General features: G+C 34.9%; 1 protein-coding gene across 1 annotated transcript in view; it reads right to left on the reverse strand.

The window, feature by feature from the left end:
• The window catches only part of FRMPD4 (FERM and PDZ domain containing 4), a gene marked incomplete at its 5' end in the record, with an annotated part of 552,900 nt that extends 538,960 nt beyond the window's left edge, over positions 1 to 13,940 (reverse strand). The window contains one exon of the mRNA XM_053707589.1: positions 13,828 to 13,940. Coding sequence (XP_053563564.1) covers positions 13,828 to 13,940 — 113 coding nt within the window. The remainder of the gene's footprint in view (positions 1 to 13,827) is intronic.
• Positions 13,941 to 14,369: the final 429 nt, after the last annotated feature.

Raw genomic sequence — 14,369 nt, forward strand, 5'->3', positions numbered from 1 at the left:
AGGGCATTCAGCTTGCTTACTGCCCTTAAAAGGGCAATCGACTCAATTCCAGCCCATTAAATATCTAATCTTAAAAAAAAAAAAAAAAAAAAAAAAAAAAATCCTAACACTAAGCCCCAATAGGTACTCCCCGTTCCTGAAGTCCGGCGGAAAAGGTCTTCTTCCAGGCGGCTCCATCATCTTCTATCTTCACTTGGAGCGAAGGCGGCGTGGAGTGGAGATGCAGAGCTGTGGATCCTCAGCGGCGGTCCTCACCAGTGACGTGGAGCAGAGGTGAGGAGCAGTCCGCCCTGATGCGTGGATCATCAGCGGCGGTTCTCAATGGTGGGGGTCCTCGGCAGTGGCAATCCTCAGCAGCATGGAGGTTCCTCTTCATCCAATATCCGTCATACACTAAAGATTGAATGCAAGGTACCACAATCCAATAGGATTAGAGCTACTGAAATCCTATTGGCTGTTCAAATCAGCCAGTAAGATTTCAGTAGCTCTCACCCTATTGGCTGATTTCAAAATTTCAGTCAATAGAAATGAGGACCGCCGCTGAGGATGCAGGCATGTTCCGCACCTCCATTCCACGCCGCCTTCGCTCCGGATGAAGATAGAAGATGATGGAGCCGCCTAGAAGAAGACCTTCTCCGCCGGACTTCAGGATCTGTGAGTACCTATTTGGGGCTTAGGTTTAGGCTTTTTTATTTTAATTTATTGGCTGATTATTTTTTTTTAGATTAGGGCTTTTTTGGGCTTGAAAAAGAGCTGATTGCCCTTTAAAGGGCAGTAAAAGAGCTGAATTAAGGGCAATGCCCATACAAATACCCCATTAGGGGCAATGGAAAGTTTCAATTTTTTTAGTGTTGTTTTTTTATTCTTGGGGGTTTGGTGGGTGTTTTTTTTTACTGTTTTGGGGGGACTTAGTATTTTTAGCGGTAAAAGAGCTGTTGTACGGCTTAGCCGTACAAAAGGACCTTTTAAGGGTTATTGGTAGTTTAGATTAGGTGGTGTTTTTATTTTGGGGATGTTAGTTTTTTTTAATTTTAATTGTAAATTAGTTGTAATTGGGGTTAATTTAGGGGGTGCTAGGTTAGGGGGCTTAGTATTTAAATTAGTTATTTGCGTTGTGGGGGATTTGGCAGTTTAGAGGTTAATAGGTTAATTAGGTTGATTGCGATGTGGGTGTTTGTCGGTTTAGGAGTTAATAGGTTAATTAGGTTTATTGCGATGTGGGGGGTTGGCGGTTGAGTGTTTTTTTTTTAAGGCTTTGTGTTTGCCTACGCTGCATCCAGGTGGATTCCGAAAATGGCAGGGTGGTGAAAGAATCCACCTCAGTTTTGCTGCATTCAGGTGGATTCTTTTGGCTGTGCGTGCAGCCAATATTCCTTTGAGGATGCGTGGGCAACTGGTGATGGCGACGGACGCGTTACAAACGCGATTATAGTATAGATTTTGCCCCTTTCATGTAATTTAGCTCTGAAATGCAATGACTGATTCTCAGAACTTGTAATGTATCCTGCTGACTTCTCAAGACTAACTCTGCTACATATCTGCCCCTAACTTTATTAATCAGATAATAACTGCAAAACAATGCACTTTATGTGAGTGGCTAGCCTTGTTTTCTGTGGGCTAAAGCCCAGATTATGCAAATGGTGGGCAGAGTCTGGCCATTGAAAAATTATTGTAGTAAAAAGGATGTCATTTGTTTAGAAATCTTGACTTATATGTAATTCTACAGCAACACAACAGACATGTCTTGTAATTATTATTTGGATAATTATAAATCAACTGTGAGTATAAAATCAATGTTTAAAAAATATTGCAAATAATTTTGTTACTAACAGAAGGGCACAAATGGTTTACTACTACTAGGCAAATACTTTTAAGGGGTAAATGTGAAACAGGTTCGCATCAGTGAGCCTGCTGCCACATATTTAAGAAATAGAAACAGTTTCTTTTTTCCTTTTCGCCCTCCTCAGAAGTGGCGAGATCAATCACCCTGACATTTGCTCTTTTGTGGAGATTGACATACCCTGCTCTAGCGCAATTGGTTGCGCCAGACCAGGGGATGACATTGCACAAGAATCATCTTGTGAAATGATACATTTTAGCTGTGTGGTGAAATATCACAAGTGGAGATTGCAGGATAATGTTTAGCCATATAGAAGGATTTATATAATGCTACAAGGCAGAAACCTAGAGGAAAATTTACCAACCCTGCAAGCAGACAGATTCGCAAGTAGTAAGTAGTAAATTTGTATATCTCAACAAAAATCCTTTATGGTTTGTGTATGTAATCTAATTGCCAGTGTCAAAGAAAGGTGAAGAGTTATTTTTTAATCACTACAGACATATCTTCTCTATATGTAAAACAGACAAATTAATGCAAATAGAGCATTTTTTCTTGGAAAGGTATTCAAATGATCAGTTCTGCTAGATGTTTACAGTTTTGTCCTGGACTAATGAATCTATCTTAAGATTATGCAGACTATTTAAGACCAGATGCCAGTGGAACAATCTGTGTGTACATTTTCCCTTTTCTCCTCTCCTCCAAAATTCAGGCTTCAGGCTTGCCGGAAATAGCAGTCTTAAAGGGACAGTAAACTTATAAAATAATGTTATATAATGCTGCACATAGTGCAGCATTATATAACATTATCTTAGCGGCAGGTGGCAAAAACACAAGCATTGCGAGATATTTAAAATTAAACTTGGTTTATCAGCTCTCCGCTCCAGGATCTTCTGAGCGGGACTTGAATTTTAAAAGCGATTCACAGGCACGCTGTCTAATCACAGCACGCCCGACTGAGCCTTTGAAATGAATGTAGCTCGCTCCCGCTACCAAGCCAGAGCGGAAGTGAGCTACATTAATTTCAATGGCTCGATCGGGCATTCTGTGATTAGACAGTGCGCCTGTGAAGCGCTTTTAAAATTCAAGTCCCGCTCAGAAGATCCTGGAGCGGAGAGCTGATAAACCAAGTTTAATTTTAAATATCTCGCAATGCTTGTGTTTTTGCCACCTACCGCTAAGCTAATGTTATGCTATGTGCAGCATTATATAACATTATTTTATAAGTTTACTGTCCCTTTAAGACCGCTGCACCATAACTGGTCTGCTGCCTCTGAGGCTGTGGTCTGCAATCCGCCCAGTCTATATGATCGGGCTGATTGACACCCCCTGCTAGTGGCCGCGTATCTGCAGGGGGCAGCATTGAACAAGCAGTTCTGGTGAACCGCTTGTGCAATGTTAAATGCAGAGAGCGTATGCTGTCGGCATTCAGCTATTTCTGTCGGACATGATACGCTACAGTGTATCATGTCAGACAGACATTGATAAATCGGCCCCATTGTATCAAGAAAACAAAGCTAAGGAAGTATAATGTAAGACACTGTATACTGCAGAAGGTGAAAGCAAAACACTCTTGTCATTTATTAACCCTTTACAATAAAGCAAGCCTTATTAGAATAAGTTATAAAAGCTATATTGAATATAGTAAATATATTTATAAATATTAAGGATAAACCTTCCATCCTGTTTGAAGAGATGTACACTATCATCAGATTTAAAGCCATTCCAGTGCTTCAGAAAAATAGCTTTTCTATTTAATGTGCTTAAGGGAAATTCCAACACAAAAAGTACATGTCCTAATTAATTAGAGCATGCATTTGCTGCACTACTGACCCTGTATACCTATTAGATGAACCTCAGCAAAACAGTTAAATACATAGGTAAAATCTTGTCCGAGAGATAGAAGCTTCGAAGCTCCCAAGCAAAATATGGCCAGTGATAGGTGGGTCAGGTGACTGCTCTTCCTGATAATTTCATCAGCCATACAGGACGCCTAGGTGTTCATTTAACTTGTCAGATATTTTACAATGAAACAATGACTAAACAACCTTTTCGGCCTGTCAAAAACACCTTTACCACCAGTATATTTCTTCAAGCTTTTTTCAAGACCTCTGAGCTCTTGAAAAATGATTTTGATCATTTTTATATGGCATATCTTGGTTTCCCACATTTTTCTTTCTTTCTTTTTTTCCTTGACTTTCAATCAACTCATGCTTGGGTCATACAGTGAATACCATTTGAAAATATGCACACAAATAAAATATTAAAATTAGATTGTTTATTTATGATTGAAATTGTGTTTAGATTATAAAAAACTAAAATTATAGGAAAGGATTAATTTCACATGTTATTAAGCTAGTTAGGAGACTTTAATGTTAATACATCAGAAATAAAATACTACACTTAAAAACAAGCAAAATGTGCATTGTTTTAAAGTCCAGAAATATGACTTTTTAACCCTTTCAGGATGGAAGTCCAATTTCAAATCATAAACAACACGAGCGTCACTGTGATCACGACACTCAAACAGCGCTGATTGGCATCCTGGGGATGTTTTAACAAGGAAGGGAGCAGGGAGCCGCACACATTAGGATGACCCTTGCCATCCCAACGTCTTTAAAGCCCGGCATTTAATGTCCTGAAAAAGTTAAAGCCTCTTATCTTACCACCTCTGCCAATAAGGAAGAAATATAAGTGGACTACTACAGTGATCAAACAATCATTTTGTAGTATGCAGCAGGGTTAGGTTTCTGATGCCTAGAGTACATCCTTCCAAATCTAATAGGAATTGGAAAAAAACACAATTTTCAGACTAAAATTACCGGAAAGGGAGCAAATTAAAGGGACAGTATACTATAAAATTGTTTTTCCCTTAGTGTGTTTCTAATTACTTTTTTTTACCAGCTGCAGAGTATAAAATGTATGAGATTTGCCTTTTTAAGACCTATTTGTGTATATGAATTAGCTGATTTTGTGTTTTGAAGCCACAGCCTAATAAAATGGGTTGAGCTTGTAGGTATAATCAGATCTCATTACTTTATCACATTGTGTACATATAACTGTTTCTTTATCTTATGTCTGTCCATAAACCAATCACTGATACTTATAGAGAGCAATGGAAAATTAACATTTTATTAACGTATCTCTTCTATAACCCACTGGGAGTGTAATTTATTCTACTGGCTGTGTTAACACAGCTTGGCCTTGAGGTCAAAAACTTTCAGGATGGGTGGGTATACCACAGGCTAAATAAACTATTTCAAATGCCAATATAAGGGTACTGAAAATACTTGTAAACAATTTAATACACTCCAGCAGGTAAAGTGGATCATTGGGAACAAATTAAAAAGGAGAACATTTTTCAGTAAACTGTCCCTTTAAATAATGAATGTATATAAAAATTTGTTTTTCTACTGTACATCACCGGGTACATCAGTTGGGATTTGAAAAAGTGTTGTATGCTTATTTCACAAACTATTGGTCAACAAACTACATTCAAAGACCCAAGGCATTCATATACAATAATTTGTTTATTTTTTATGACGTTCCTCTTTCTCATTGACTGCTTACAATTTGCTTCTGATCTGTTCTGCAAAAAGTTTATAAAAATCTTTCTTACATAGAGGTTTTTGTATATTTGTATTTGTATATTTGCCTAAATCTGTTGATTGTTAAGACAGACAAAAAAAAAACCCCATTGAGAACAATGATTTTGCACAGCTTTTTCTAGACAATAGAAATAAACACCATTAAAGAATGATGGTAATCTGTAATATCCAAATTACAAGTGGGGTAGATAATCAAATATCTAGGAAATGAATCTCTATAACTACCTTCACACTTCACTATTAATGCATTTTTAACCCTGTCACCTTACTGACAGATGGAAATTGGACTATTCACATTTAAAATCATTAAACTCATGTAATTTCACAATTTATTATAACACGGTTTTCTTTAACTGATGCTGAAGCTTGACAACCTTAGGTAGAAAAAATGAAATGCACACTGTATATTTTTTGGTCTTATACTTTTATTAATGTAATATACCATTGTTCATTTAAAATGTTTCATTTTTTTTACTCTTTGCTGTGCTATTTGTTTACAAGTTTTTACTGTTCTCAATATAATTAGCCACTTTTGATTTAAAATCATTTTGTGGTGCCTGATTTCATGTATTGTTTATATTTAGTTCAATATTAACATAAGAACTGAATGCAACAACTTGACTTGAGTGGTAATTGTCAAAAGGACATTAAACACTTCTTGTTTTTGTGTAAATAATCATGCTTAGGACACTAGATAGGCCAAAAGCAAAGCATGTAACCTAGGTTTTCAAAATGCTGCAAACTGCCAAACCCAGCTATTTGATTTGCCTCAACATGAAAAGTTAGGTTACAGAATTAGAATTTTGTTTCTCTCTAGGGAGTGTGGGAAAAGCACATTTTTTTTACAGAAACAAAGAAGAGTTTAATGTCACTTTAAATAAGCAACACCAGTTTACTCACCTTTCATTTGAATTATTAGGGAAAGATATTCAGAAAAAAACATAGAACACTTATGACAAGTATGTTCTAGATTTGTCAAATTTTAATGTTTTACCATCAATTTAAAAAAATAGACACATAATGAAAATTGAGAATAACAATGCAGAAATTAAAAAATAAGCCCAATTAAAACCTCTAACATTTGCTCTATTACAAAATATTCTCTTCTGCATGTTTATCACTAAAGCTAAGGCTTTCTAATGCTATAGGCACTCATTTGAATATCTTTGTCTTTAGTCTTTCAAATTTGAATTAAAAAAAAAGATAGGAATGTTTCCAACCAAGTGAACATTTACAGTGCTTGTCATTTTAATATTTAAATGTATGCACTCTAAAGAGAAACAGAAGGTTCTTATTGCTGTTTGTTTTCTTTTTGAATTTTTCATAGCAGGAAAACATTAAAATCCATTCAACAAAATGTTGGTAAATTATAAAGGATACCTATCATTTAGAGTTGTTTCACATTCATCATAATATGAAAATGTAGCAAATTATACATAATTCATTGCTAGTGGTTAGTCAGCTGGTGCACCAGCTGAGATTATAAACCAGTGAACTCGAATCAAATCATATACACAGGTTTTGTCCAGTAGATGTAGAATTATTCTTTAAGTAAGTAATTATAAGATACAATCACATCCACTTTCATCTGCCTATTACTATATTTCTTTTACATTTTATACTGAAAATTATAGACAACTTCTGAATCAAATGTGGCAAACGCAGACATTTTTTAGAAATGGAGATTCAAATGTAACTTAGTGTAACTGATGCATTGCAGGAGCTAGGGCTAAGAGATCAATGAAACCAAACTTAAGGGGCAGTCTACACCAGAATTTGTATTGTGAAAAAAGATATCCCTTTATTACCCATTCCCTAGCTTTGCATAACCAACACAGTTATATAAATACACTTTTTACCTCTGTGATTACCTTGTATCTAAGCCTCTGCAAACTGCCCCCTTATTTCAGTTCTTTTGACAGACATCCATTTTAGCCATTTATCAGAGATAGCTTACAGAAACTCAACGTGCGTGAGCACAGTGTTACCTATTTGACACACATGAACTTACACCCTCTAGTGGTGAAAAACTGCCAAAATACCCTGAGAGAAGAGGCGACCTTCAAGGGCTTAGAAATTAGCATTCAACCTCCTAGGTTTAGCTTTCAATTAAGAATTCTAAGAGAACAAAGCAAAATTGGTGATAAATGTAAATTGTTTAAAATTACATTCTTTATCTGAATCATGAAAGTTTATTTTAGACTAGACTGTCCCTTTAGTAGCTGAACTCTCTCTAGTATCAGATCCAACAGTTGATCAAACAACACATTTATATATAGGAGGTATATATGATTGTATTATACACAATTAATCATGATGTACACATTATTGTATTATTTATGTGCACATTTTATATGTTTATTCACTTATTTTTGTATATACAATCACTATGGTATTTTCTGTATTGGGGTGGGGTCTATGATGGTATATGATTTTGTTTGTTTTTGCATTTGATTTGGTTGGTCTGAAGAAGGCGCGGCTTGGCTTCAAAATGTCACAGCATTAAAGTACACATTTGTTATAAATCCAGTAATGGATGAAAATTCCTCACATTTTGGCAGATGTTTTTTGTGATATGAGCGCAAATCCACCTTGCATTTTTTCATATATATATATATATACTGTATATATATATATATATATATATATATATATATATATATATATATATATATATATATATATACACATGTGTATGTGAATATGTTTAAATATGTATATACATACATAAACATATAAACACAAACACACACATATATGTATATATATATTCATTTACTCACACACACATACACATTATATATATATATATATATATATATATATATATATATATATATATATATATATATATATACCTACAACTAATGGTAGGGTACAAGAGGGTCACCAACCTCAAAGACTTATTGATCAAAACAGATCCAAAACAAACGTATTCTACAGGCACAAGGAGCAACATCAGAGGTTCTTACCGCTGCCTAGGGTGTACAACATGCAACGGCTTAATTAACACCAAAACATACCACCACCCATACACAAACCGTGTTTTTGCCATCAGACACTCCATTTTGTGTACTACTACACACGTAGTATATCTATTATTCTGCCCGTGTTCTGACCTCAGGAACATTACGGGAACGTATGGCCAATCACTGACAATTAGAACTGCTTTACAACGCGGGGATTTGGACCAACCAGTGGCGAGGCATTGTGCCAAGAAAGGCCACTTCATCTCCTCCATCCGATACATTTTAATTGATCACATTCCAGTTTTGGAGAGAGGTGGTGACCGTAACAAGCTACTACTTAAGTGTGAGGCACAATGGATTTATCGGTTGGGAACCATTTATCCTGGTGGTTTGAATACAACCCCAGACTTTAAGGGTCTTTTATATGTCTGATTAGTGTGATACATACTGGGAGTGCCTCCCTGGGGAGCTGAGACTCTGTGTTTGCATTGGGTATAGATATCCCCCTTATGTGGGTGTCCGTTCACATTATGCTCACAGCACACAGGATTGGAAACATCTGGTATCCCTCTCCCTGTGTGGAAGTCTGGCCTCCTGGTGGTTGTCACTCTTTCTTCACACTATCGGAAGGTATTCTTGTATTTTTGTATTCTATGCCACCAGAAGGCAAACCCCAGGACATTTATGATTTGGGACACTGTGGGTGTGTACTTATACTCACACCTATGGCCCTTAGTGGTCTGTTGATGTTATTATGAATATGGGAACGCATTGAGGGCAGCAAAAGTTAGCATCTAAGAATGTAAAGTTTGAAAAATCTTCATTTGAAAAACCTTTTGTCTGAGTATGGATGTATAAGCGTTGTGCTTATTTTTTGTACAAGCATTTTCATCTAAGAGTGATACATGGATTACTGACAGCAGATCTAAATACAAATCCAGTTCTGAAATTGAGGTTATCCCATTTCATTTAACCATTTGGGGTTTTTAAATAAGATGGGTCACTGGCATTTGGATAGATCTCCTGTTATTACACAGATATTTTACAGTATAATACTGTTACGATATAGCCTTTCCGTTATTTTTTTAAAAATTCCATTTGTTTGTCATGTTAACATTTACTAGTTTTAAGTTAAAGCCTGATGACATAGTTAGGTATCAATAGGTCCGTTATAGGACATACATAAGGGATCTGGCACTTTGTGATCTAGTTGACTAGTTTACAACTGCATAAAAAGAACTGGTCTCTGGGCTACAACCCTTATCTTTTGTATTCCATACAGAGTATAATTTGTTTAGAGTCACCTTTTTTATGTCACTTTGTGATACACTATGTTTTGTGCACTTTGCATTTGAATATAAGTAATGATGCTTTTACTTAAATTTTTTCCTGTGGCCCCTACGCTTCCAAAACGTTACTAGTTTCTATGGTAACCATTTGTAATTGATGGCGTGGGGTTCAATCAGCAGAGTTAGCCACATATTTATGTTGTGATACATTTGCAATGTTTGTAGTTGGTACCTGAGTTAAGTCTGTTTATTGCACTTATTATGTATTTCTAACATATCGGCTTAGACCGGAAGTGACGCAATTGAACTTCCGGTTTTGGCTCTAACAGTGGAACGCAGTATGCGTTCCACACACGGAAAATTTGGCGCTACTGGGGATAAACAGGTTGGTTTAATTTGTTTTAACACTCACACTACAAAAGATGTTTGGTTTGTCACTATTGTATGCTGACGAAGGGGACCAGAGCCCCGAAAACGTTACACAATAAAGTATTGTATACTTGGATTGAAAAAGACCTGAGAGTGCATCCTTTGCTCCTGTATATATACACGTACATTGGAGCCCTTTCTAATCAAATACTTTAAAACATGTAATTTAAATATTTAACATTCCAATGTTCTTAATTTAGAAGAAAATGTTATGTGTATTTCTAAATATTTATTTCTCAATATATCTGTATATATATATATATATATAGTTCTATACCTGTATATATTTATATAGGTATAGATAAATATTTAACAAAATAATCATATATATATATATATATATATATATATATATATATATATATATATATATATATATATAAATAAATATTTTAAAATAAAAAGAACATTTTCCTCTATGTGAAGAACACTGGAATATAAACCCTTCGGCTTTAGCTCTGTAGATCTAATGCAGTGTCGGGTTAGTGTGCGAGCGATAAGTGTTATTTTTATATTTTTTTATTTGCATGCTCCATTGAAGTCTATGGGGAGAAGAAAATGCGATGTCCGAAGTGTTGAATTAAATGTGCATCTGGTTTTGCTTGCGCACTAACTTTTCCCGTGTTAAACTGTAGCTTTTAGCAGTGTAAGAGTGTGAGCGAAAAACTATTTAGCCCACTACCTGTAATCTGGCCCATAATATATATTATCAAAACCACATATTTTTTGCAATATAGCTTAATCCAGAAACACATATACAGTTAGAAAAAGAAATCAGAAAAAAGGTGAACTTCTGCTCAAAAGGCAAATAATATATAATTGGAATAAAGAAAGAAAGGAAAAAAGAAAACATCTGTAAATCTCCATGAACAGAAAAAGTACATACATTTTAACTACATTAATTTTGTATAAAAGATCCTGTCTGTATGTGGAAAAAATGTTTTTTTCTGTGTTAGAAAGTAAACTGTTATTGCTCTTGCGCTAACCCGACAAGTGTAAAAAGCTGAAGTTAGAATTTTGCGTGTGAGTTCACATATTCCCCATAAAAGTAAATGGAGAAAAGAAAGTAGGGAAAAAACCTAACACCACACTCTCACGCGAACCCAATCGTATATTCTCATGTGCGCTAACTAGGGATGGGCGAATGTGTAAATTTTCGAATTTCGAATGTAGAACGAATGTTATTACCGAAATTCAAATTATAAATCCGAATGTTGATAAGAACGAATATTCTTAAAAATTCTATAATCGAATGTTATTTACAGTTTTCGAATGTCACTTTCGAATTCGAATGTTTATAATTATATCGAATGTCCACATTCGAAATTTCGAATTTAACATTCTATTTAACAAATACTATTCAGAAGTTCATTAGTTCATGTGGTAGGGAGGGAATCTAGTAAATTGATACACAATAGATACAAATATATCATTCTGAAATGTTTCTATATAGAATATTGCATAATTCGAATATTACATTTAAAGAAAAAGCATTAGAAATACTATTACAATCTAAATTCGAATTTTTCGAAAAGAATATTTTCGAATGTAATCATAAATTTCGAAACCGAACAGTCGAAAATCGAATGTTAGAATGTTATGTATACATTCGAAATTCAATTCGAACGAACGAATGTGTTAAAATTTGTGCCGTTTTTCGAATGTTGCGAAACATTCGCCCATCCCTAGCGCTAACCCGACATAAAAATATTATTATTTCACATCCCAATGTTCTTCACATAACAGCATATGTTTTATTTATTTATAAATACATATTTCTACATATATCTGATGTTTTTTTGGTACAAAATATATTGATATCTATATATCTACATGATTATATATAGGTATTGATATGTATACACACACATACATATACATCTTTAGACATGCATATATATGTATCTCAATGTTAAAGCCCTTTGCCTGCCTTTTTTTCCCTAAAACCTGAGACCTGATATCTTTGTGACTTTTGTGTGCAATATTTGTTTAAATAATTTTTTTAGATTGTGTTATTATGAGTGTAATAATCATAAAAAAGCATTTTGCTGATATTTCATATGTGAATGTTTCTTATTTAAAGGTGTCATATGTTTTCTATATCAACATTTAAAATTACTGTGTTTGTCCAAATATGAATAGCATACTAGAGATTAATTGCCAAAATAATCAATATAGTTAACAGATATGCTATACAAAAAATTGCTAAAACGGATTTTCAATAAAAATCATGAAAATAAAAATCTAGTGCAAGAAATTTTCTTCTTTAGAATTAGAATACCAATGTTTAGGAGTTTCAATGTAACGTTTCTATGTAATAAGTCTATGTTGTATAATATTAGAAAATCTGTTGTTATGGTATTGGTTTACAAAATCTGAGTATAAAAACAGATTCTAAAAGAGATGTCTACTAGTCATGAACTAGAAATACACTGCAGAAAATGAGCAAGAAGTATACCATTTCTGCCTATATTTAACACCGAGTAGAGTAGTAACTTTCTCACTCTAGACTATTAAGCCAAAGCACTATGCAGAAACCATGAGAAAAGCTTCTCTAAAAGACTGAAAAATCAAGGCCTATAGTTTCCTATCAATCTCTGTTCTTTCCATTTTAAATACATTTTCAAAAATAATTGCAACAATAACAGCTTCTCCGTATTTATAGATGCTTAAATTAATGGGTTATCAATAGCACTTTTATAAAATACACATATGCCATACACATGGTTAAATATATTATTCTCTGCTTTGGGACTTATATAAGGTGCTTCATGATTTATATAGGGTACTCTTTTCTTAAAGTGGCATGGAATTCAAATATATACTTTTATTATTCAGATAGAGTACAGCAGGGGTATCAAGCTTAATGCATCTGGGGGCCACTGTCAACTTATTTTTCACCTGTGGGGGGTGCTTAACAGAGTGAGTGCTTTGGAACTGGATATACTAGGAACTGGAAGTGACATTTACCCAAGTAGAAGCACAATGTGGGTTTTGTATCCCACAATAGACATACACAATCATCTATATCTTGTGAATGCCAGTTAAAGTATACTTTATCATACTGGCACTATATAACAGCATAACAAGGGCATTTATACAAACAGGGCATGTGAGTTCCTGAATAGAACATCAACTAGTTACACCTCTTGGAACCTTAAAAATTACCTGCCCAATTAATGATTTACCTGATAAACAAGGGAGGACCAGATTAAACTATCTCCAGGGCCGCATATGGCCCCCGGGGCTGGTACTTTGAGACCACTGGTGTACAGTGATTTATTTATTTTTCTTCTATTATAAAATTACCTCTTTATTTTGTGGAAAAGTCTTTCTATAAAAGCATACTAAAGTAGGCTCAGGAGTGTGAGCATGTCTTATGCACTCTATATATAAAATTACTACAAATATTGTTGCAAACAGTGGTTCCCTATAGTGCTCTAGGGATGTGCATGCTCTTGAGCCTACCTCAATATGCCTTTGTGGAAAGGAACTTATTTTCAACAAAGGAGAGCAAAGTGCTGGATTTAACAACAGAAATATATTTTTGATTGTTCATAAAATTATACCGTTTATCTTTATCGTGAAAGATTAATTTTGACTTCAATAGTCTTTTAACAGCCCTATGATTCAATGATCAGAGATTTTGTCTTTGTATCTATAGTGTGAAAAAGTCATTAGATCTCATTTTTTACCTGATGAAGAAGTCTCTCCCATCTCTGTTTGTCGCCATCTCCCATCCATAAGGTGGTCCCTGGGGCAAACTCCAGGTTCCTGTTTGTGGAGGCCACCCTGATGCTTTTGTCCTATGACTGTAAGATAAAATTAAATATTGAAAATATAGTATAGACAAATAAATGTAAATACAATAAATGTAGATATAATACACTAGCGGCTAGATTTGGAGTTTGGCGGTAAAAGGGCTGTTAACGCTCCGCGGGTTTTTTTCTGGCCGCACCATAAATTTAACTCTGGTATCGAGAGTTCAAACAAATGCTGCGTTAGGCTCCAAAAAAGGAGCGTAGAGCATTTTTACCGCAAATACAACTCTCGATACCAGAGTTGCTTACGGACGCGGCCGGCCTCAAAAACGTGCTCGTGCACGATTCTCCCATAGGAAACAATGGGGCTGTTTGAGCTGAAAAAAAACCTAACACCTGCAAAAAAGCAGCGTTCAGCTCCTAACGCAGCCCCATTGTTTCCTATGGGAAAACACTTCCTACGTCTGCACCTAACA

The sequence above is a fragment of the Bombina bombina genome, chromosome 3, assembly GCF_027579735.1.
Source record: "Bombina bombina isolate aBomBom1 chromosome 3, aBomBom1.pri, whole genome shotgun sequence".
In the NCBI taxonomy this organism is placed as follows: Eukaryota; Metazoa; Chordata; class Amphibia; order Anura; family Bombinatoridae; genus Bombina; species Bombina bombina.